Here is a 26,092-nt window from a genome sequence, read left to right on the forward strand (position 1 = left end):
CGATCGTGTGGGTACCAGGAGGGTACCGGCTGAAGTCACCTCGACCAGGTGAGTGGGTGACGTCGGACTCGGCTGTTCCTCGGACCAGGAGGCGCGGCGGCGACCAGGATGGAGGGCGAGCTGTCCCACGAAGGTGTCTGCTGTCGATGATGCTGGGCCCAGGAAGGGGCAGCGGATCTTGGCAGTGGCCACCCAGGCGGGGGAGTCAAGATGGCGTCGGGAGTGGACCAGGAGGGTCCGTGGTACTCCTCTGTTGAAGGGGAGCAAGAGCCAGTCTGGAGCAACCAGACTAGTGATGAAACAATCGTGGTGCGTCGTGAAGAGGGCCACAAGCCGGTCGGCAAGTGGTCGAACAACGCGGTGAACAACAAGGAGCGGAAGGGCCCCCACGCAGATCTCGGGGATGCTGGGGAGGCAGACTTCGATGCTGGAGCTGCTCAGGGTTAGGGCTTCTCAAACCCTAGGTGCACTCACTCGAGGGTCCCTCGGTGGGCGTGCTAGATAAGCGTCGTGCAGGTTCTGAAGATAGCCGGTCCCGCAGGTCTCGTCACACCTACGACTCTCAGCTGAGCTGATGAGGGAGGTAAAAGGTCAGAGATGGCAGGGAACTCGGGTCTCGTCGAGCTGGGCAGTCTTGATCCGTAGGAGAGACTTACAGCAAACCGCAAGCGCTTAGATGGTGCCTGCTGGTGCAGGGTGGCTACTCCTTAGCCACAAGGGAGAGTCTTCAGAAATAGTCAAGAGTTCCTTTCGTGGAAAGTAGTTCGTGATTCGGAGTTATCCGATTATCTGATTATCCAATTTGGGAAGGGGACTCGCTCCTACCTTTATTCTAAGAGAAAGGGGCTGGCCCGTGACTAGGTTCTACCTATGGGTGGAGCCAGGAGGGGGGTGGTTACACCCCTATCCTTTGTCCGGCTTCGCGCCAGCTCAGGGGCTGGTGTGCCCCCGAAACTGGTTTGAGCCGGGCTATGCACAGTGAGCACCGGGGTGCCACTTGCAGTCACCTTCCTTTCAGCCCTGCCTACCTGGGATACACAACCCCTGTCTGGGACGGTGCTAACACCGCCCTCGACAGGAAACCCTTTGTCCAAGCTCCCCTTGCTGGAAGGTCCCCCAGCAGCAGGAGGTCAGACTTGTGTCTGGTGGCAGCATCCATTTTGTGATGCTGAGGCTTGAGTCAACTTTAACCGGGGTTCAAGGTTACTTCCATGTCGTGTCCCTCTAAAAGGGGGGAATGCTAACCCCGTCACCAGGACTGGCGAGGGGTTCGTATTCCCATTCGTATGACACCTTACTCGACATGTATAGGTGATGCGATGCCAAAGTTAGCAAATAACCGCAAGGATTATAATGCCTTAAAAGTAGTTGGCCCGCGTCACCATGGAACGGCTATTAGGGCTTGGTTCCGCAAGCCGTCGACGGGCTCAGCTCGCGCCAGAGCACCGTCCCACATGATTCCCTGCACTCTGCCTTCAGGATTGATAAGGCCTGCTATAGGAGTGACTGATAGGAATCCATGTGTCCATTTTAGGGTTAGGTGTAGGAATACTACACCTACAGCAGCGGGTGATTACACCACGTGGCCCCAGCTGTCGTGCAGCCAGTTGTGTCAGATTTGGGCGGCCATTCCAGGGGTGGCATAATACATGCTTCAGCCCCTGGTAGGCCCTGGGTACACCGATGCCCTGGATACCTGTGGTATGCTGAGACAGGGACTGACAAGGTGGCCCAGTTCCAATTAGTGGATGCACCTAACGTACATGTGTGTTAATTTCGAGAGAGAACAGCTAGGCTGTGGGTCTGATTGGCAGGCCCACAGCCGGAGAAAGTCGTAAACCAATGAAGCAAAAGCAAAAAATCTGGGTGATCATAGGATTGCAGACCCTACTCTCCTACAATGTGGTCATCTGCTTCGGAGACGATGTCGAGATCTTCCGAATCCTCTGCCTCTGGAACGTCAGGCCTTCATCGAAGATGTCTTCTGGCACCGATGCAGCCTGTTGCACAATAACGGGTCGTCGAGCCCGGCGATCATGTATAGTCTTCTTGGAACAGAAGGAGGCGCAGGCTTGGCAATCTTTTTCTTCATGTTCTGGCGAGAGACAAAGGTTGCAGACCTAGTGTTGGTCGCTGTGTGGGAATTTAGGTCCACACTGGGGGCATTTTTTAAATGGAGTTCTTTTCATTAGCCGTAGGGCCGAATGGTGTCGATAGACCCAGCAGCCCGCATCGACAACCGGAATATCGCGTCGAAAGGCACGTGAACGAAAACAATACCGTCGAGTTTGTGATAGTTTGCGCATCGAAAAGGTTTGGAGATACGGTACCGAACCGGAGCGCTAAAGTTACATCCGAACCCGATGGCGGGAAAAAAAAAACTATCTAAGGATGGAGTCGATGCCCCTGCGCACTATCTTCCAAGGGAGGGGTCACCTATCTTGTGACTACAAAAGACTTCTTCCAAGACAACAACAAGGTGTAAGCATCCGAGCCCAACACCAGATGGCGATCTATGCAAAAGTATGAATTTTGCAGCTCCTATGCCTCAAACATTATAGTTATTGTGCATTTCACTTACAAAGAGTACAAAATACAAATGAGATGGTGATATACTGGCATCCAACAATTTAACTAGAAAACCGAGAGGTGCATGCAACTGTGACTACATGGACTTTATTTCTGTTATCCCTTTCTCATCCTTCACCACCGTCTCTAGAAGACGGGTAATCCTACTTCCCACATGATTAGCACAATCTGAATGATTACATAACCAATTAATAAGATTAATTATGTTAATAATATAAGGAGTTCCCTACTAAAGAGTTTGAGCAAGATAGATTAATAATCTTTCTTTTCAAGCTTTCAAAAGGTGATGGGAGAACTGCTTGTAAAAGGTCTAAACCAGGTGGCTCCAACCAGTTGATCGCAAGCTACCAGTAGCTCGTTGACACCTTCAGGAGTAGCTCACAACCTTAAGCTCATTTTTTAAAAAGCAGACGGTCACATTTTTCTTTTAAAAATAAGGGAAGGTTGTGTTTATTTTACATCATTTTCTTCAGGCTGCAGATAGCAGGGCCCGATAATGAGCTGTGCTGGAATCGGATTTATGACCCAGGGCACAGAGGTGAAGAACTGCAGCACTGAGGAATTTAACTCTTAAGCAGAAGTCTATGTCAACTCAATATTGGTGTGGGAGAACAAAATGATGCTTCAGAAGGAGTGTTTTTAAATGGTAGAAAATAAAAATGAAAAGTTACCTTAATGATTAAGTTAACTTAATTTAATTTTTTTTTCCCCATTTCCAATTACAAACAGCAGGCATCTTGCTCCAAGTGACTGGTAGACACAGTGACATATTTATAACTGAAAAACTACAACCACTGTTTTAAGTGGGAGAAATTTTAAGTACAGAAAAATGTTCCATATCAGTGACCTATGTGTGCCCGCCTTGTGTTGTGCGAGTCGCGACCCTCTCCCGCAAGGTGCCTTATCATTTCTGTACTTTACTGTGCTTTACTGTGCTACCCTTTCCTCTAAACCTATTGTCTATATTTAGGTAACACTTTAATACACACAGGTACTCTAACCCCCCTTCTGCTTCCTCATCTCCACTAAGAAGAGCTCAGCCTTAATCTCAGAAGTAAACATCCATATTTTCCCATTCACGATCACCTTAAGTCTAGCAGGATATAATAGATATGCTTCCAGCCCCAAGGCTTGAAAGGGAGCAATCATCTGCCTTAACTTCCATCTCCTTTCTATAATAAAGTGACAAAAGTCGGGTCTAGCAAAGAAAGAATTACCTTCGAAAACCCTTCTACTATCTGGTCTTGCCTTACTCAAGATCTCTTCCCTGAGTAGAAAGTTCCCTAGGTACACTAGTATTGCCCTCGGGTGATTTTGCTGCCCATCCCTCCCTGTCCCCCCTGTAGCCTGAGCTTTCTTCATAGTGAATGGGAACCTGTGTGCCCTCTGTACTTCTTTTTCCCACTGCCACTGAGATTCTGGAAAGGCCCCCTTCAAAAGATTAACAACAAAATGTCTAACATCCTGTCCTTCTGACCCCTCCGCCACACCCAGCAGTCTAACATTGTTCCTCCTCTGCCTATTTTCGAAATCCTCCATCTTCCAGCACATATCCGCAGCCATTTTTTCCTGCTCCGTCTTGAATAACTGCCACTTCCCGACATCATCTTCAAGTTTGCCGGTGCGCTCCTCAACCTCTGTTACGCGATTCACCAGTACATCATATAGTTTATTAACCTTTCTTAAGCTGTTTTGAATTTTCTTTGATGCCTGTCTAGCCCTACGGCTTTCTGTCCTTGCTTCACTTTGCATCTGCTTCATTGTGGTTAGCAAAGTGTGGAAGGGATCCTGCTGAGGGGGGGGTAGGGCCAGCTATCGCACCCTCAATAACATTACCGGATTTGCTATCATCCTGGTATACTTGCGAGGTTGCGGAGTAGTCCCACAATAACCGTCTATCTAGGTCTCTAGATGATTCAGAGTTCTGTCTTAACTTTACATAACTTTTCTTCGTTGTGGATTCTTTCCCTGATGTGCTGGTATCAGAATCAGTGCTTTCCTGATTGCCCTGATCATCGTCCTCTGTGTTAAATTCAGATGAGAGTATTGAGACAGAATCCTCATTCACTGAGTAGAATTCTCCTTCCCCTTCTCCCTCTAGAGTAGTACAATCTTCTCCTCCATGAGGGTGCTTGCCGGGGTTGGGCCCCTTTAAGCAACTCTGACTTTCTATGCTGCTTCTACTCCCCCAAGCTCCGATCGGTTTCATTGAAGAGTTCAGCTCCTCTTCCATCAACATTAAGGCTCCCAGCATATCGGCAGTAGTACCATCAGTCCTCGTATCCATAACCAGGCCCCCTCTGGGCCCCTCTTTCCCTCCATTATTGTGTCCTTTTTTCTGCTTACCTCCGATATCTGGCCCACCTGTCTCTTGTGTGTGCGCTTCAGCAGTTCTCTGCTTATCTCTCGGCTCCAGTCCCAGCTCGCCTTGTTGCCTAGCAGTCTGACTCCCGCCGCCGTCTTTTACGTCCTCGAGGACGCTCCCCGAGGCCAGGATGACAGCGCCGTCAGTTTCGTTGAGGGAATCCGGCATCCCCGGCACCCCCGGCATCGTGATGAGCTTCGCTGGCAGCATCTCTTCCAAGGTAGGTTGCCGCATCCCCGCATCACGATTCTTCTCATCTCCTCTTCCGTCTCCTTTCCCAGAGTTCGCTTTATTCATGTTACGATCCCCTCCAGTGCTTTCACTATTGTTTTTAATAGCCGCACTCGTTTTCCTCGCATCTCCGTTTTTCACTTTCCTGATCGCGCCGGTATTCTTCTTCCCCACGGTAGCAGCCGTCTTTGAGCTAAGAGCTGCTATTCCAGTCTTCGCTGCGGAGTCGGTTGCCTTCTTCCCCTTCTCACTCGCCTTCTCTTGGTTTATCCGGATGGGCATTTTAGGGGCCATTAGATATCCGTCTAAAAAGCTCTTGATTCTTCGTTTAATACTGAGCCAGTCCTTTCCAGTCCAGAGCACTTGTTCCTTGTTTGCCTGTAAAGGGGAGGGAGGCGGGGGGGACGGTGCAGGGTGGGAGAGGGTGGGGGTGGTCTCAGGTGGGGGGGGGAACAGTAACAATTTTTGTTTGGTATGTTTTGAGATTTTGCACATTAAGTATGCAGGAAATTGCAGTTCTACACAAACTGGCTTGGGGATGGTGAATAATGTCTCTCTACAAATATTAGCATTATGGCGTGCAGGATAGCATCAATCAATATATGCGGCCTCAACGAGGGGAATAAGAGGATGAGAGTGGCAGCGTATTTAAAATCTATGCAATTGGATCTGGTATGCCTTCAGGAGACGCATATAGAACTAGGTAGGACATACCTTTTGGAGCAATTAGGGCTCAAGGTGTTGGCAAGTACTAAACAGGGGACTAGGACGAGAGGGGTTGCAGTCCTGGGCAGACAAAGGGACGTGGTTGTAGGGAAAAAGAAGGAAGATCAATGGGGTAGATGGGTTATTCTGGAAGTATGTTTTAGGGGGCAGAAAATAACCCTTGTTACAATCTATGGATCTACGGAGGATGACCCAGATGTATTCCAGTTCTTAGATATGGAGTTAGCCCAGTGGCCGGAGCCCATAGTATGTTGTGGTGACTTCAACATTCATGACTTAGATAGCTCATTTACACGCCAAGATGCGCTATACCGGGGTAGAAAGAGGAAAGTATTTAGAGCATTAGCTGATATGGTTACACATAATGCCTTGGTGGACCCATGGGTAAAGTTACATCCTTATTTGGATGGAAGCACCTTCTTTTCTGCCCCGCATAAATTAATGGTTAGGCTTGATTATTTTCTGATCTCTAACTGTCTACTCTCGGGAGCACAAGTGGAGAAGATGCCCAGGGTAATGTCAGACCATAGCCCGGTGATTCTTACTCTTAAAATTGGGCAGACACTAAGGACACCCTCAGCGTGGACGTTTGAGAGGGGCTTATTAAAGGATCCTGCATATAGGGAGTACATGACAGCCTGGATCAAATGTTTCTGGGATGTCAATAGGGGGACAGCAGCCTTGGGAGTGGTTTGGGACACTTTCAAGGCAGGAGTACGTGGGGAAACAATTAACTTTGTTGGGGGGGAGACAAAAGAGAGAGAGAGTTAAGAGAGAGCAGGTTGGGAAGAGACTATCGAGAGAAGAAGAAAACCTCAGCAGGGCCATAGCACAGAATCTACCCGTAGAAGAACATCTGTTGGAAATTATAGCTCTGAAAGCCGAGGCGGTGGAAGGATTCGCTAGGCAAGCGGCAGTGAACTTTCTAACAAAGAAGGAAGAAACGTATGAACTTAGTGAGAAGGTGGGGCGCGTGTTGGCAACTAGAACTAGACAGAGAGCGGCCGCAGCTGCAGTAAAAGAAATCAGAGATGTATGCGGGAATATGGTTACGGACACTAATTTAGTAAGGGAAGAATTCAGAAAGTTCTATACAGATCTATACACCCCAGAGGAACCAGTGAGCTTGGTGGAGGTTGATAATTATTTGTGTAACATCCCCCCTCCGATAATGTCTGAAGAAGATAAAGAGTTATTAGATGGACAGCTACAGATGGAAGAACTTGAGGAGGCCCTTAGTAATTTACCAGCTGGCAAAGCAGCAGGGCCAGATCAAATACCGATTGAATTTTATCAAATATTTAAAAATGTACTTTTGTCAGACATGTTCTTAATAATGCAGCAAGCGCAGTTAGGGGAACCTGGTCCGGAATCATGGAGAGGAGCTGACATAATTGTGATTTTGAAAAAGGGTTAGCCGCCAGAAATGCCAGGGTCATACAGACCGATCACATTAATGAATTCTGATGTTAAAGTATATTCTAAAATTTTAGCAAAGAGGCTTGCGGGGATTATTGAGCAGTTGGTAACACCCACACAGCATGGGTTCATTCCTGGTAAGGGGACAACACAACATGTTAGGACTGTTATTACTATGTTTGACGCTGTAGGTGTCCTAGGGGGTCCTGTCGCTGCACTCCTTTTAGACGCTGAGAAGGCTTTCGACAGGGTCTCCTGGGACTATCTTTGGCAAGTTCTGAGGTGGTGTGGGATGGGGGAACCATTTATTAAAGCTATGCGGGTACTTTATAGTACCCCAACAGCAAGAATTAGAGTGAATGGTGGGTTGTCGGATACAGTAAAAATTACTAGGGGGACAAGGCAGGGATGCCCCTCTTCCCCCCTTCTTTTTGCATTATATCTTGAACCGCTACTACGACGACTCGAAGCTAATCAAGAGATACCACCAATGAGGGTAAATGGCTGTAGGGTCAAGACTCTGGCTTATGCAGATGATATAGCTATCTTGACCCCGAACCCCACTCAAGCTATAACGGAGGTTGAGACTGAGGCTCAGGTATTTGGACGGATATCGGGTTATAGCTTAAATAAATTAAAGACGCAGATTATTAAAAATAGCAATACATTGTGTAATGATGACAGGGTCACTAGCTCAGCAGTATATCTAGGGGTGTTATTAACGACGGACTTAGATAAGATTGTGGAATTGAACCTGACTCCCTTGATCGATAAGGTAAAGAGGGAACTGGAGAGGATGAATAACCTACATCTCTCCCTTAGGGGGTGTACTAATGTGATTAAAATGTTGATCCTGCCCAAATTCTTATATTTCTTTCGGGCTATCCCTTTGGTTTTCGAAGGTAAATGGTTTAATCTGTTAGAGAGAGTTTTGAATCGGTTTATCTGGGCGCATGGGAAAACCAGGCGGGCCTATAGATATATGACCCTCCCACGAGAAAGAGGGGGATGGGGGACCCCTGATTTTAGGTTATATCAAATTGCGGCAGCACTACAATACATGCAGGGTTTGATAGGGGGGCGGGGACTCGTCACAGGAGATGAGACCCTCCCCATAGAGGTTTATTCGATAGTATTGGGGGCAGAGACAGAAAATAATTTTTTAAATAGAATTGAGTTTGGATATCACAAAAGGACCAGATTTAAGACCGTAGGGGCAGCAATCAGGATTTGGAATACTTTCCTTAAAAGAATGGGATTGGGAAGATATAACAGATATGTTAGGCTTTATAAGAATAAGTCCTTCCCTACAGAGGTTTTTGCTGATTCAATAATGGCGAGGTGGACTCAAAAGGGGATAATACAAATTGGGGATTTAATGGATAAGGAGGGAATAGTTCAGTTTGCAGACCTCACCCTTAAGCATGGTATTGAGAGTAAGGACTTCTTTAAATACCTCCAGGTAAGGAGTTGTTTTTGCCGAAAGCAAGGCGGGAATATGGGATTTAATACTAACGAAATAATGGAGAAAATAAAAATTGCAGAAGATTGCACAATTAGATCCTTCTACGCATGCCTAGTAAAAGGAAAGCTAGATGATATTGAAAAAGCTAGTAATAAATGGGCTGGGAAATTAGGGGTGGAGCCTGGATGCTTTCAAGAATCTTTGGATCTGGGCTGTAGTATTTTGTGTTCGGGCCCCCTGCAATCACAACACTATAAGACCTTGTTTTCATTGTATCATACTCCCGCGAGAATATCTAAATGGGGAGGCACCATTGGTATTACTTGCCCTCGTTGTAATGCAAGTGACGCAGATTTAATCCATATGTTTGCTACCTGTCCTCAGTTGTATACCTTGATCAAAAACGTAGAAGATTTTTTCGATAAAACATTGGGTATACGGAGGAAACTGTCATCTACGTTGATCTTGCTGGGGATAGACAATCAAGGTGGACCTGAACATAAGGAATTTGTGTTTATGGCTGCTGCAGTTTTGAGGCTGTCAATAGCAAGAGCATGGTTAGATAAGATACCCCCGGGAATGCAAGTATGGTTGGCAAACCTATTATTCAGTTATAATCTTGAGAAAACAATATATGCACGGAAGGGGAAAAGGGGAAGAAGGCTTGGTTTAAAAATCTGGGAACCAATAGCGAAATGGAAAGAGAGTATGGTATTATAGGTTATTGTAAAACAATTTGAAGTATAGCGGTACCAAAGAAAGTACCTGCTGCCTAAAATGTGCTTTATGTTATTTTGTATTGTTTAAACTTCAAACCAGATAATGTAGAATACTTGAAGACTGAAAATTGACTGGAAAATGTACTAATGTATGATATGTAATACAATGTGTATTTTGTGAAGGAAAAGGGGGAAAAATTTATAAACAAAATAAAAAAATAAAAAAAGAAAAAAAAGAAAAATGTTCCATATCGTGAACATATGCGCAGAACGTTTTCTGCACTTTAAAAGTCTCCCATTTTGAAGAATTGTTGTATGTTTATGTTGTACATGTAACTGTGCCACATATTGCAAAAGTTATTCCAGTGCCACAAGTATATAGGCATAGGCTGTCAGTAACCCATACACGTTTATTCTATTCAGACACACACATGTTCATACATACCCAAAGGTTTCTTCACCGACGCACATAGCAGCCCTATCATAGTACCCCTAGTCCAAGTATTTTGGTCAAACCATAGTATCTGGTTCAATGGACATTCGGTTTAAAGTCAATGGAGCTGTGCGTGAGGATGTCTGGTAACAATGCAGCAGTTGCTTAGCCTTCAGTAGCTCTGGATGAATTTCACCAATCAGAAGTAGCTCTCACTACAGAAACGGTTAGAGACCCCCTGGTCTAAAGACAGGGAATCACTCGGGGTAACATTCCGATCCATTGTTTTACACCCACTGTGCCACAGGCCCGCCTTATGCAAATCAGCACAGACCCTGTGGGCCTTTGTCCACAGTGGCACAGTGTGTGTGAAAAATGATGGATTGGAATGCTCAGTGGTTAGACTAATTGCCAGCATTCTTCCCAACTCCTTTTGAGGGACTGGTGCATCTTTATGCAGCCTTCACCCTTGAGCCTGCGCCCATTGACACTGCCCTTCCTCCTTCCAAGCACAGTCAAAAGTTTTATGTCCTTCAGTCAAGGATTTGGCAAAGCTCCCCTTCTTTTGCAATTTTGTTCCCTAAACTGACTTCTTTGTGCCTTTCTTCCAGCTGGATATCTACAGGCTGACTTTGCTGCACTCACCATTTTGCTATCTCTCATGTACCATGCTTTAGTCTTTATTCCACTTGCCTAGTATACATGTTTGCAGGCTCTGTAATGGCTCTCTTTAGCTGCCACTCATATCTCATCTCCAGCACGAAGATACTGTAGGCAGTTGGTCTTCTGTTGCAGTAACCCCCTTCCCCCCACCAGGGCCTGTGTTCTTTCCCAAAACTGTACCTTTGTACCTCTAAGTGGCACCTCTCTGGCCACATGCAAACAGCAGCTCTGTTCAAAAGAAACAGCCAAGGTAGACTTTGAGCCTGCTGAGAACAAAGAAACCCAACGTCTAGAACCACCACTGCACCCGACGCCTATTGCCTGAGTCCAACTGGCCCACCGGTCCCTGTGAGGTCCCCAGGACTCCAGAGTCCAAGTCCATTGTGAGTTGACCCTTCCAGGACTCCCCGACGTCACCTGCAGCCTCTGCACGGAGACTCCCCAACGGCGAGTGGCCCGGTAATGTGAAATCCGACCTCAAAAGACATCCCTGGGAGGAGCCTAGCGCGCAACCAAGATGGCCGCGTAGGTGCGAGGCTCCCGAGGACCTCCGCAACCTCCTACGTTTATCCTGTCTTCATCCTGCCTCGGTTGAGGGGACTGTGTCGGTGAGCCTGAGCCGAGGTGGTACCCGTTCTCCGTTCTCGAATCGGACTTCGGGTACCGGAGTGAGCACCGATTGAAGTTTGCGGCCTACTTCTCGCCGGACCCCGGATTTGCGCTGGGGGGTGACCCAGTGGCAAAGTGAACAACAACGGCGGGCTGGGCCTGGCGAGTCGCGTACCCCGCACTTTCGCTTTCACTTTCGCTCCCCCTTGCCGTCTCTGCAAGTGAGATCGCGGAGCTCTTTGTGTTGGTGTGGCCTCGCGGGGAGACCCTGCCTGCCTGCCGGCTGTGACCCACCCCGCCGACCTGGGGTGGCCCCCCGGAGCTGGTGGCCTTGATTGCCTGCCCTCTACGGCGTAGCTGGTGCGGGTGTGTGACCCGTGGCGATGGCCACGAAACAAGACGGAGATCGGTCGAAGACCAAGTCGACCCGGCGTGGCGCCGTACATCAGGCCAACATCATGGACCGCTATACCCTCCAGAAGGGATCTCCCGGCGGACCGCACAAGTCCTCTGAGGGCCCCCCTGATGCCCCGGATTTGCCCACGGATCTGACTCTGCAAGACGTCATGGGCGCAATTGCTGAGATGAAGGCCTCGGTGGGCCAGCGGTTCGACACCTTGGCGCATAAGATCGACGCGGTCCTCGTGGATGTCGGCCTGGTGAGGGCTGATCTCTCCAAGACCAACGACCGGGTTGATTCTTTGGCCCGAACCACGTCGGGCCTCACGACTGAGGTGGCGGCCCTCCAAACGGAGGTGCACCGACTTCGTCAGGCGAGTGCGCTTATGGATCGGCGCCTGGAGGATTCCGAGAGTCGGGCCCGGAGGAATAATATCCGCATCATCGGAGTACCCGAGGGACGGGAGGAGGCGGCGGCGGATCTTTTTGTAGAGGACCTGATCGCTACCCATCTCCAGCCTCGGGGACTGAGTAAATTCTTTGCCGTGGAGAGGGCCCACAGAGTTCCCGGGGGAAGGCCGAAGGTCGGAGCCCCTCCGCGGCATCTCATTGCCCGGATTTTTAACTTTCGGGACAGGGACGCGATCTTGCAAGCCTCCAGACTGCAAGGGCCGATTAAGCTGGAAAATATGGAGGTGAACTTTTATCCCGATTTTACCCAAGCGGTCCAGAAGCAGAGACTGAGTTTCCTGGGTGTCAAGCGCCGTCTCCGGGACATGAACTTAAAATACGCCATGCTCTTCCCGGCCAAGCTGCGGGTAGAGGTGGATGGTCGCACGCACTTTTTTGATCGTCCCGAAGCGGCCGGGGACTGGCTGGACACTCTGCCTGGGGGTAGTGATCGAGGTGGGGGGGGGGGGGGGGGCGGCGGGAGGGGACGGCCCACAGGATCGGGACTGAGGGGTTGATATTGGGCCTCACTCTGGACGACTATGATGCCACTTTCGACCAAGCTTCTGTCTTTGTTCTTTCCCCTCCCTTGGAGGTTGTGTGGGGTCTAGAAGGGGTACTCTTTCCTCCTCTAGGGGGTTTAGCTAGTTTCATTATATAGGGGCGACAGGCACACTGCAAGTTGGGGGGGCTGTCTGGGCTCATGCAGGGGTGCAGGGAGGGGGGAGTTTTGTTGGGGTGGGTGGGTTGGGGTGGAGTGTTGTTCGTTTATACCACAAGGCAAAAGTATCGTTGTGTTATTTCTAAAGTGCTCTCTGGGGGACGAGTGATGGCTTCTGTATATGATGGGGGGTAGGGGACTGAGTCTGTTGTCCTGGAATGTTAATGAATTGGGGGACAGGATAAAACGAGGTGTGGTCCTGCAGTTCTTGAAGCGAATTTCGCCCGATGTAGTTTTTTTGCAGGAGACACACCTCATTGGCAACTCCTTTTGTGCTATGAATCGACGGGGCTACCGCCTTGTGGCCCATTCGGGCTTCACGTCTGGTTCAAGGGGTGTGGGCATTATGGTTAAGAACTCGCTCCCGTTGGAGATTGATGAAGTGCTCCATGACGACAGGGGACGTTACACGGTTTTGGTGGGTAGAATGGAGGGCAGAGTGGTCGTTTTTGTGTCGGTTTATGTCCCGCCGGGGCTGCAGACGACCACCTTTGCGGATCTGGGGCACCTCCTCCTTGGCCTTCCGGAGGGGATTCTAGTGGTGGGGGGGGGATTTTAATGCTGTGGTTTCCGGAACTGTGGATCGTCACCCCCCTAGGGATCTCCCCCGTGCCCAGGCGTGGTTGTCTGGCCTCTTGGATACCTTGGGGCTGGTGGATTGTTGGCGTTTGAAACATCCCACGCAGCTACAGTACACCTTCCATTCAGGGGCTCATGGTAGTCTCTCACGGCTAGATTATGTCCTGGTTCCGGCGGCGCATGTGGGGAGGATAGGGGAGGTGCGCCATTTGGCACGGGGTATTTCGGACCACTCCCCGCTCTTGTTGCACTTTGATATTCTTCCGAGGGGAGAGGGTAGGGTGGTCCCGATTAATCCCTGGTACCTGCGTGACCCCACCATTCGCGCAGAGCTGGTTAAATCCCTTAAGCGCTACTTTGACGAGAATGTGGGGTCTGTGTCATCGGCGGTCTCACTGTGGGAGGCGTTCAAGACGGTACTCCGGGGAGAGGCCTTGTCCCTTACTTCCCATTCCCGGAGGCGCGAGCGGGAGGAGGTGACCCGTGTTGAGGCTGAGATAACCGAGTTGGAGGGTGCTCTAGAATGTGGGGTGACGGATGACAAACTACATGTTCTCCGACTCAAACAAGCGGCCTATAAGGCCCTCGTCACGGAGGCGGCCAGGAGCCTCAGTAGAGAGCAACAGGGGAGACTGTATGATGTGGGTGATAAGGCTGGTAAATTGATTGCGTGGCTGGACAAAAAGGAGAGAGCGAGTCGAGTTGTCCCGTTGATTGAGAAACAGAATGGTGTGTGTGTCACTGAACCAGAAGAAATTGTCTCCTGCTTTGCAGACTATTTCCGTGGGGTGTATTCCCCGGTGTCCTCCCGCTCTGAAGAGGATTCCCATGCCCTGCTCAGGGATATCGCGCTGCCTTCCCTTTCGGAGGAGGACAGAGTGTCGTTGGACGCCGCTCCAACTTCCAAAGAAATTGCCCTCGCCATACGTTCGGTCGCTTCCGGCAAGGCCATGGGTCCTAATGGTCTTCCCATCGAGTTGTATAAACTGCGACCGGATACACTGGCGCCGCATCTCCGTGCTATGTTCCTCGCGGCCCACTCGGCGGGTTCCCTCCCGCTAGACCAGCGTCTAGCTACTATCGTGGTTATCCATAAGGAGGGGAGGCCACGGGACCGGGTCACATCCTATCGGCCTATTTCGCTATTGAATGCGGAGCCCAAAATCCTCGCCAAGGTGTTGGCCAATCGGCTGGTCGGCGTAGTGTGTGACTTGATTCACCAGGATCAGTCCGGCTTTATCCCTCATCGCAATACATCGCTTAACCTGCGGCGTTTGCATGGGGTGCTCGCACGTGTCCCGTTCATACGAGAGCCGGCCATTTTGGCGTCCTTGGACGCCACTATGGCGTTTGACACGCTTGAATGGCCTTATATTTGGGCGACGCTCGCAAAGTTTGGGTTTGGCCCAGGATTCATCAGTTGGGTAAAATTGTTGTACTCTGGCCCGCTGGCGCAGGTGGTTGTGAACGGTAGAGTGTCGGCTCCGTTCGAGCTGGGCAGGGGCACGCGGCAGGGCTGCCCGTTATCGCCGCTCCTTTTCGCGCTCGCCCTGAAAACAGGGCACCCAACGCAAAAACAGCACCCTGCTCCCGGCCGCACACCGTGGGTGCACCTTGTGTGCTACCTCGGATCCCCCTTTGCCCTGAGCTTAAGTCCAGGAGCTTTGCTCCCACAACCCAGTGGCCTGCTCGTGAGCAGCCAGCAACCGGAGGCCCCCTATCCCCCATTGGATAACACTGGGCCTCATCACTCTGCACCCGGCCACCCTAGTACCGCTGATGGTGTAACAAGAGAGCATGCTCGACCCTGGGGGGGAAACGTGGTTCTAAACCCAGAAACCCAACTCCCACAACCAAATACTTACCTGTAAGCCTGTAACTTCCTTTCCTCCCACAGGATTGAATCGACTGCTTTTCTTTGAAAATTGTTTTAAGTGTGGAGCTGGTTTGTATGAAACGTTGAAATACTACACATATACAAAAACTGTATTACTTAACTTTTGTCTAGCAAATGTCACAGAGTGATATCTAGGCATATCACACGGATCAGCAAAAATAACTTAAAAAGTAATGCAAGCAGTAAAGTGTACAGTAATCTGCAAAGTAACTGAAAAGTAGTTTTGACTGTTGACTTACCTGTAAATCAACCAACTGCATTTTAATCTGCATTCAACTGTAATTAACTGCATAAATCTTGCAAAGTATCATTTCACCTACCTGCACCAGACCTGGCTTGGTTCTAGAAATAAAATAACTAAATTATATTTGTATACAAACAAAATTGGTCTGAGTGCAGTCTGAGTGTGTGACATCATCTCTTGTGTGTACAATGAATGCTTAACATTACTAACTCCTCTTCACAGCATCTCTCAGCCTGAATGCCTGTCACCAGAACATTCACATTCCATCACCCAGACAACAGGGATTCCACAATCCAACCACAAGTAGATTACAACAATTACCCTCTGATAAAGCCTTACTGCTCGACCACACTACCACAAATAGAGAGTAAGGTATTATCTGCTTTTACCTCTGCCTACCTTTGGGGTCCCACTGGACTCTGGGCACACTATACCTTACTTTGGGATTGTATATACAGGGCAAGCTTCCTACAGACACTCCTCCTGTTTCAAGCTTGACACTCAGCATTTAGGAGAAGTCACCTGGATACTCAGGAAACTGGCACTCTATGTAAAGCCCCCATACATATGCTGTTTTACCAACGGGAAAGCACTTCCATTTGAAGTGTGAATCATTAATATGGACACAGACTAACATATCTGGGGAAAACTAGACAAATTTTAATATACGGATTAAAAGAAACCTCTGATAGGACTGTGAATCCCCTCCTTGCCCCGGCCCACTCCAGGTGACAGATACAGGACTATGGAGCATTCTAGGCTCTCTGTAAGTAGTTACCTCCCGTCCCAGGCTTCGGCACCACCGCTCTAGCCAGCAAGGACCCCAGCAGCCTGGAAACTGCAATGCGGACATCGTAGTTAGACCCTTCGAAGGCTTTGAAGCAGAGTGTGGCCATATTCTCCAGCTCAGATGTCCACATGAACGAGGCCTCGGCCTGAAGCACCACCAGACACTGAGGAAGATAAGACAGCATTTATGAGACTTCCAGAGTAAATAAGGCCAAGGGTGAGGTGTGTGTGTGTGTGTGGGGAGGGGGGGCGGGGTGGAGAAGGAAAAGTGACGAGTATCCGACAGTCAGTGGTGCAATGAATTTTCTCTAAAGGGCATCAGTCAGCGCCATACCCTACTGCACAGTCTTGCCACTATTCGACTGTTTGACTCCATGATCTCAGCCAATGCTAGACTTCATTCAGTAAGTGCTACTCTGGTGCAAGTATACATTCATTAGGGAACATACGTTTCAGACCGTGGACACAATTGAGACTCGTTTGAAGAATTCCTATACATGGGACTACAAGGAAAACAAGCATTCTTCGAAATCCCCAGATGATGCAGAATGGTCTATGTTGTAAATGGTAAAGCAAGCAGCTGGATACTTCCTCTAAGTTACAAGATAGATTTATTAAGAACACAGCAGAGCGCACACCTCGCCAGCTGCCCAGACCATCAACTGACAAGAGTGGAACTCTCCAACGGTACAAGGTAGAATGCACACAGGTATTCTGGGAGGCTGGGGAGGTGGGAACACAAAGGAAGTGCAAAGACCACAGGTGGCCATCTTGTGTGGAGCACAAGTATACTACAGTCTACATTTTCTGCCACGCTAGGTACCTTCTCTTGAAATCTCTCCTTGCCTCCACTCCTGTGACCTCTTCAGATCCGTCCCTGTGCCACATGCAACCCATGTTTCCTATCACTGTAGCAGGTTAGCGAGAAACATCATTGAAGCAGAGTTGGGTGGTGGCACAGTAGTTTGACAGAAAGACAAGACAGCAGCTAAATAGAACACCCGTTATTTAGAACTCAAGGAGTCCGCTTGTGCTAACCCCAAATAACGGAGGTTTCGTTTTGTGGGGCATTTCCTTTAGCACTGATGACAGCTACAGATTCATAAACCCAGTTTAAAGAATAAAAGTGTCAACTGTTGCACATTGGAAAACAAAAAGAAGAGAAAAAGATATACAAAAACGGGAGGGAATGAAGGATTGAGTATGGTCAAGATAGAGTAAAAAGTCGGGTCAGAGAAGCATGGAGCAAAAGAAAAAAAGAAGAAGACATGAAAATGCAGGTAATATAAGACACTGCTATGTGCAAAGGAAAGCAACAGATGCCAAAGAAAGGAGAACAGTGCTTTCTGGTTTACAGTGTGAGAGAGTGTCAGCCTAATACCTTCGCAGCAGCACATCGCACTATCATGGAGCGGTCTGTCAAGCAGGAGCGGGCAGCTTTGTAGACATCTCGGTGACAAGGCGCAGCCAAACTCCCCAGCCCACTTAAGATCCTTTCCAGGCTCAGCATGATCTCATATCGGCCCTGAGACTGAAGAAAAGAAAATATGGAACACATTTCAAGAGATGCAATGAAAAGAAACAAAGAAAAAGCAAAAGAAGTTCCAGACAAAACTGGCAGAGCGGCCCAGCATGTACACAAAGCTGCAGACAACAGCACTGGGAATATGGGGCATGGTTTGCAGTGCGGGTGACTGATTCAGCCAAAGTCCCAAACTAGAGAATTGAGATCTTGGAAATGGCCCCGGGTGCCCCATGCACTCAGAGGGCACTCTCTTCTGAGGCGGACATGGACTCCCTGCAAGAAAGCACACATCAATACCAATACAGTAGAATGTAATCGAATATATTACTTGACGGGTTCTATTGTGTGTGCTTTCATTTCACACCTGGTTCAAGAGCTTCCAGGTAGTGGAAGAGGGGCAAATCACTGATAGGAAGTTTTAGGTCATCCAAATGGGACTCAATATGATGCTATTCACTGTCTGAGGTAACCAGGTTTAGGTTTGACTATAGCTAAGAAGGGAGACAACAACACAGCACAGGTTTAGTCTCTGGAAAATCATTGGCTCTCGGAGGGCACAGAGTCTCCTGGAAAACAGACCATTTAGAAGTTACCATCTCAAAGGTGACCTCAGCAGGAATACAGAGACAAACTGAGATCCAAGTGGAGGAGAAGCTTATGAATCAGAAGGAATTTAGGCTGGTGCAATAAACCAAAGAAAAAACTATTTACCTTTGGTAACGGTCTTCCTGGTGGATACTCCATACACCCGCAGATTCCTCGCCCATTAAGTCATCCCAGGCATCAGACTGGATCCAGAAACTTCAAAGTTCTACAATTCCGGTAGGGGTGCTGGCTTCGTGTGGGCACCTGAAGTGACACTGGACGATGTCACAGAAGCCATATAGCGCTCACCATGGCACAACAATGTCAGTTTCCATGCATTATTTTAGTGCTTTTGAGACAAAGCAAGATTGATCAGATACAGTACTAAACTCTAAATGGACCCTTATTAATGCTCTCCCTGCACATTCCTTCCTCAGACGGGGAGGTGGGTGGGATTAGGGAGTAATCGGAAGGTAGAGAAAACTATCCACCAGGAAGGCCATTCCCAAAGGCAACAGCCTTTTCCTTCTGATGGATCCTTTCACCTGTAGATACCTCACCGGTTGAATAGAGTTCTAAGAAGGACCTTCCCAGGAGGAGGGCTGATGGATAGTTAGAGGAGAAAATCTTACAGCACAGAACTAGCTAAGTGCCGGTCACTACTACTCTCGAAGTATGAAGAATAGTGTTTGGTAAACTTGTGCAGGGACGCCCGTATCGCTACCTGACAGATCTTTGTGATGGAACACATCTCACAAGGGCAGGAGACGATGACTTGTCCCTGGTGGGAGGGGCCACCATTCCCAAAGCTGGGTCCTTTTTGCAAGGGCACAGCACATTTTGATGCAGAGGACGATCCAGAGGGATAACGGCTGCTTCTGGACGGCTTCGCTCTTTCGACTGCTAAAGTAGCCAACATAAAGCTTGTTGTCAGTTCTGATGTTACTTGTGTGGCTGAGATGAAAACTGACCACACACCTAGGGTTCAGGCGATGCAGCCACTACTCTTACTTCATCAGATGGGGCGGGTGATAGAAGAATGGGAGGGCGATGGAGTGACCTAGGGGAAGCGGAGCAATCACTTTTGGAACAAAACCAGCCCTGGCTGGCAATACCAGCTTGTCAGGAAAAATGAAAATACGGGCATTCAGAGCTGGAGCTCACTGACCCATCTTGAAGTAGTGATGGTAACCAAAAATACAGTCTTTATCGCCAACAGTAGTAACTGAAGGGCCTCGAACAGAGACCCTATCAAAAAGTGAGTTGGGAATATAAATTAGTCAACCCTTTTAAGAATCTCATCACAATAGAGAACTTGAAATGGGAAGGTTGGTCTGGGAGAGGTAAGAACTCTGGCAATGCTGCCAAAGACCCTTTCACTGTGCATCACACATTCTCTCTGAGCCAGAGAGAGTGCAACCCATAGGACCTCTGACAGACTCTCTCGCAACGGATCTACGGTGTTGCCTTGCCACCACAAGACAAAGCTGGTCCACCTCCCACAATGCACATATTTTCTGAAGAGACAGTGAGCTGATAAAATTATGTCTCTCGCCTCCAGTGGCAGGTGATAGGAGCTTGTCGGTCCCCACTCAATCTTGCAGGCATGAAGGTGGAAGCTCTGAAGATCGGGGTGAAGAATCATCCCCCAAGACTGGGGGACAATATCAGCCATGAGAGGACATTAAAGCGGAAGACACAGGGAGAGGTTTAGCTGGTCTGTGCCCCACACCCTTCTAGGCTAGTCTCATGGATAAGAAGGCCTTGGGCCCGGTCTTGGCTAATCTTCCTCAAAAATCAAGGGTATGAGGGAAGGAAAATGTAGTGCCATTGAAAGTTCCACCTCAACTGAAACATGTCCCCAAGGCTCTCCTCAACAGATCCTGGATGGCGAGAACTCCTGCCACCAAACATTTTCTGAGGCAGCGAGCGAGTCTCCCTAAGAAGTACCTCACAGGGAGAGGTTCCCCAGGACTACCTCTGGTAGAAGTCATAACTTGTGATCTGCAAACAAAGCTGGCTCAGGCAGTCTGCTCAGATGTTCAGAGACCTCGTCAGGTGACTGGAAGTCAATCGGATAGATCCCTTGACAGTGTACCCAGGACCACAGCCACAATAACTTGTGACAAAGGAGGGGAGACCCTACTTCGGCTTGCTTTTTTATATAGCATCAAGATCTGGACAGACCAGGCGTGACTGGAAGGGCGGAAGCCCTTGAGAGCAAGCCGAATTGCACACATCTCTAACAAGTTGATATGAAGCCCCTGCTACTACGGAGACTAGAAGCCCCTGATCTGCAGATCCTGTATATGGGCTCTCAACCCAAGTGTGGAGGATTCAGTCATAAGGAGATGATGTACGGAGCGCTGAAACGTTTCAGACACTCATCCCCAGTCACAGATCTGGGTTGAATTCATCATCGCCACCCCAGTTCAGACCCAGCCATATGCAAATTAGTCTTGACCCTGTGCCTCATGGAACAGTCCATCTCTAACTGCGGAGCCAGGTCTTCCCTGGACCGGAAACAAGCATCCTTGGACCAGTTTCGGGGTAACACCCCTCATCAGCCAGGCTAGCTTGAATCCAGTGGAAAAGTGAGCAAGGGTCCCACGTCTGGGCATACCCTGCCAACTAGGAGAATACGGGACGCCAGGAGACCTGCCAGGCGTAAAACCCTCAGGACTGCACACCTTCCAGGCTGGGTGGAAACATCTTCCACCTCATCTTTGATCCAGTGAGTACTGTCCAGAACTACCCCATAGACAGGACATATTTAAAGGGTTCCGGGTGAGATTTGGCTTACTGATTGAAAAGCCCAGATCGAATAGCAGAGATGCAGTCAACTCCAATGGCATGTCACCACCTCTAGCAATTCTGCCTTGATTAGCCAGTCGTCGAGGCATGGAAAGTATGGAAAATGAGGTATTCTGAGATGTGCCATGACCACTACCATCGCCTTGATGAAGACCTGAGGTGCTGATGTCAAGCTGAACTGGAGTATGGCGATTTGGCAATGGTTGGAGCCCACCAAAAAATACTGGAACTTACAGGTGTGACAGCAGAATCGGAATGTGAAAGTACGCATCCTGCAAGTTAAGTCACCCCAACCACTCTCCCAGTTCCAATACCAACAGAACAGGAGCTACGATCAGCATCTTGAACAAGGACTATAGCACCCTTGCACAGATTTCGGCTCTGATGCAAACTCCACTGCTCCTCAGAAGCAGCACTGCCGCCTCCTGCTGCAAGATGCAAAGATCATCTTCAAACAGGAGAGAAGTTAGGAGAGGGCGTCAGAGGACCCTTTGGAGGGATAGGGTACACCCCCCTTTGTCTTACCTGCAGGGCCTACTGGTCCGAAAGAAATAGCCCTCCGGGCTGGTAGAAAGAAGGGCACCCAGCCTCCGACAAGCTCCAGGCGAGAAGGCAAGAGCAAACTAGGCCGGCTTTCCTCACGGTGCAGAGAAGGAGGATGGATGGATGCTGCGATTCTTTGTCATTGCCTAGGCCTCTGCACTGTTGCTTAAACTGAGTCTCTGGCTCAGCCCTACATGGTTTGTTTTCACACCCATGAGTGACAAGTGAACTCAGCTTAATGCACCAACACTTGAATGCAGAAGACAGGCTTTTGTAACCTAGCAGAACCACACCCAAAACATAGTTGAAGTGGCATCCATGCTCTTCTGTAACTAACAGTCCCTAAAACAAGGGTCCAGGGACACCGTGGTGATCAGAAACATTTTTTTTCGCTATCTTGAATACCAGACATGCAAACTGCACTAAGAAAAAGACACTTTAATTAAAAAGCATGTTTATTTCAACACATGGACCCTGTTCGTCAGCACATCTAAAATAACCACACAGGGGGCGTGGTCAAGACGTGAAACGAAATGGCCGCCTGAGCTAGTTGCTCCGTGAGCCCCTTTCCTCCCCCAGACATCCTGAGCATCGATCCTGCAACCCCGCCGTGGGTGGCCACACCGAAGCTCTAGCGGAGCCCCCGCAGCTATTTTCCCGACACCGGCAACCTCTTGAGCCCGCCGCACTCCGCTCCGAAGGCGGTGGGCCTGTACGCGCCGGTGACGCCGCGGCCTCAATTTTGGAGCCCCGCTGCGGTCCGACGGAGGGAGTGCGGCCTGCACTCCGGCCGACAACGTGTTGGCGGATTGTTGTGGACATTGCCCAGATTGCGGGGCTCTACTGGGACCCATGCAGAAGCGCCAGCCCAGCTGCTCTCCGTATAGCGCTGCCTCTGCGCTTGGCACTTAATTACAGACGCGGACCTGGCTGCGGCGCCCGTCGGCGGTGCGAGGCTAAGACCCAGACTCCATCAGCCAGCTCCCAGCAACTGAGTTGTTGTAAAGGGGGGGGCATAATATGGCTACAACGGAGTGACTTTGCTGGAGCCCCTGCAGCAGCGCCAGCCCAGCTGCTCTCCATACAGTGCTTTCTCTGCACTCTACCACAGCCGCAGACCTGGCCACGGCGCCCGTTGGCGGCGCGAGGCTGAGACCCTCACTCCGTTGGCCGGCTCCTGAAAACTGCGTAGTGAGTTGTTCCCAAAGGGGGTGGGCTCATAATATGGCTGCAGCGGAGTGACTAGTTCGTGAAAGACCCCCCCAACTGAAAGTCTTGTCAAGGGAGCTCAGGAGCCCCTGCAGGGGTCAAGCGGGGCTTGTGGGAAGAGCCCTATCCCACGCTGCACACGGGAACTGGGCAGAGGACGCCGGGGGAGCTGACACCTGAAAGCCACATTGCTCAATGAGCCTGCGAGTTGAGGAATAAACCGCACCTTACCTTCCGGCTCCCCATAGTCTGCCGAGGGGTCATATCGTAGTTGGAGGAGGGTGGCGCGACACTCAGAAGTTTTTTGGCTATTTATCTACGTTTACTCTGCCATAGTCTGCTGGGACATCAGGTGGGATCCGTGCCGGAGCCACTGGTGCGCACGGTGCCCTTGCTCAGACCCAACTGGAGACGGACGGGCTGGGTCTCGCCTCCTCTATCACGACACGAGTGTTCCCATACACCCCAAGGCGCCGGGGAGCACACCCTAAGGGACTTTCAATATACCGCCCAAATGGCAACAGAAAAGAGTAGAGCAGCTGGCGCTAAGGGTCAAAGGACGGTGCAAACCAACAGACTTGACAGCTACACCCTCCCTAAAGAAATGCTGCATAATCGTCACTCTGGGGGTGGCCTCACTGGCTGACAAGGCGGGGAAGCCCAGGAGCTCTCCCTGAAGGACGTGATGAAAGCAATCACTACTGGTCAAACCGCACTCGAGCACAATATGGACACCATCACCATTGAAGTCAACCTGATCCGAGCTGATCTCACCAAGCTGAACGGGAAAGTAAAGCAGGTGGAACTCACCACCGCCAGTCTCGTGGATGACGTCACATAGCTCCAGGGTCAACTCCAAGACATTCAGAATTCTGTGAAACCAGGGAACTCAAGCTGGATGACTATGAAGGGGGTCTACGCCGTAATAACCTACGTATTTTGGGTGTGCCGGAGAAGGCTGAGGGGCAAGCCCCGGACCTCTTTGTGGAGCAACTCATGCTACAACACCTGAAACCCAAGGGCCTCAGTAAGTTCGTAGTCATTGAGAGGGTGCACAGGGTTCAAGGCGGCCGTCCCAAGCCGGGAGCCCCTCCGCATCCGATGCTAGCGAAAGTGCTCAACTTTTGGGACAGAATCCTCCAAAACACCAGAACGAGATCCCCACTTCGCTTCGAGAATGCAGACATTTCCTTCTTCCCCGATTTCACGCAAAGAGTACAGCGTCAAAGACTATCCTTCACAGCAGTAAAACAGAAACTTAGAGACAAGGGCCTGAAGTACTCTATGTTGTTCCCAGCACGTCTCCGAGTGGAATCTGGCGGGAAAATCTGGTTTATTTTAACACCCGGAGGAAGCTGCGGACTGGCTTGAGTATCAAACGGAGCAGGCCCCACAAGACAAGTGTGCCGGGGGTGAGGACTCCACACAGGCCCACGGCTGACAAGGATGATCTGGAAAGTTCCGTGGGCTGGCTCTCTATTGGACTGGACTGTGCAGGTACCGGGTTGTGAAGGGATCTAGTCCCGGCGAGCTGCCTCCCTAGTCCAAGGCGGACTATTGGTTATTTGGTGTGTGTGGCCCACGCTGGGGGTTTCTTTCTTGGTTATACCCGGGGGGGGGGGGTGTGTGTAACGGGATGCTACACCCTTACTTTTTCTACGAATAGTTCTTCATCAGGGCGATAGGCACTCTGCAAGTTTCTTATGGGCAGTTTTGAGCCCAGAGTGCAGGGCAGCTGGGTGGGGGGTAGTTGGGGTAAAAAGGGGGAGGGGGGGTTGGGGGTTGTATTTAATCATAATTATGGTTCGCACACTGATAATTTCCTTCACTATTACTGCAGAGGCACCAGCCAATGTGCATCTGAGCTACGAACGACATGGGGGACAAAAATGTTAAAGATCTTAAGTTGGAATGTCAACAGCCAGGGGGATAAAAATTTAAACGTAGCGTAGTCCTACAATGCATCAAAAGACAGGCCCCAGATGTCGTACTCCTGCAAGAGACGCACCTAGCGGAAAACCTCTGTAGGGCTTTGCACAGGGGAGGATACAAAATGGTGGCACATGCAGGTTTTAAATCTGGTTCTACGGGTGTCGGAGTTATGATCAAAAACTCACTTCTGTTTGAGGTGGGATCTGTCTGGACAGATGAGAGGCAGGTATACTGGGATTACGGGCACATGGTATGATGGAGGCATCAGCCTTCCTGATATAAAAAAAAAAAATACTACTGGGCTGCGCACTTAGCCGCCATAAACCATGGTACCTATGGACGGGGCGATGATCCAGGATACGCCATGGACAAATGGCTCCTTCCTGGAGGGAATTATAACAGGGCGCTCTATTCGCGGCCCAACAGGTATATTTTGACGGGTCCCACCAAACACTCGGTTCAGGTTTGGCACGATGCAACCAACTCTCTTGGGTGGGGACGTAAACTAACGTTGGCGACCCCCCCCTTTGGGATTCTGAAACGCTGGGCCACCTATGGAGAACAAAAGGCTTCGAAAGATGGGACTTCATCGGCATTACGCAAATCAAGGACCTCTGGGGGCAAGGGGGTGTTAAATCCTTTAACACATTACAGACTGAGTACGAACTAGCTACTACGGAATATTTCTGCTATGCCCAAATTCTCCACTCACTTAGAACGCTCCTTCCGGCGGGCACGACCCCTCCTGAGGCCTCACCCTTAGAGGACAGACTCCTGGATGGCCAAGTTAACGAAAAAACGATTTCCCCAATATATAAAAAGCTAATAAATAATATGGCCGACCCCCTTCAGGTCTTGAGGGAGAAGTGGACGGGAGATGGGATTGAGATCGATGACGAAGACTGGCAGGAGGCGGTGTCATCTCCCAGAGTGGTTGCCATACCGGCGCACCTTAGACTGGTACAACAAAAAATCCTCCATCGTGTCTACATCACCGGACCACGCTTGGTCCATATAGGAGTCACTACCAGGAGGGACTGCAGGAGAGGGTGCACATCCTTTGGGAATGCACGTTGATCAGCGACTTCTGGCACAAGGTACACGACGTAATATTCACTGTGCTACATACCAGTCTTGCGCCGGAGGCAAGATGCTGCCTCCTCAATATATGGGAGCCCACAGACCT

The 26,092-nt window shown here is 49.7% G+C and overlaps 1 protein-coding gene across 5 annotated transcripts in view; it reads right to left on the bottom strand.

Annotated features, from left to right (window-relative positions):
- The window catches only part of HEATR5A (HEAT repeat containing 5A), a 399,007-nt gene that overhangs the window by 314,453 nt on the left and 58,462 nt on the right, over nt 1-26,092 (bottom strand). For all 5 annotated transcript variants that reach the window (XM_085627402.1, XM_085627405.1, XM_085627403.1 and 2 more), the window contains 2 exons: nt 17,680-17,829; nt 16,288-16,462 (listed from right to left, as the gene is read on the bottom strand). In XM_085627402.1, coding sequence (XP_085483528.1) covers nt 16,288-16,462; nt 17,680-17,829 — 325 coding nt within the window. The remainder of the gene's footprint in view (nt 1-16,287; nt 16,463-17,679; nt 17,830-26,092) is intronic.

Source organism: Triturus cristatus, chromosome 9 (assembly GCF_964204655.1).
Source record: "Triturus cristatus chromosome 9, aTriCri1.1, whole genome shotgun sequence".
In the NCBI taxonomy this organism is placed as follows: Eukaryota; Metazoa; Chordata; class Amphibia; order Caudata; family Salamandridae; genus Triturus; species Triturus cristatus.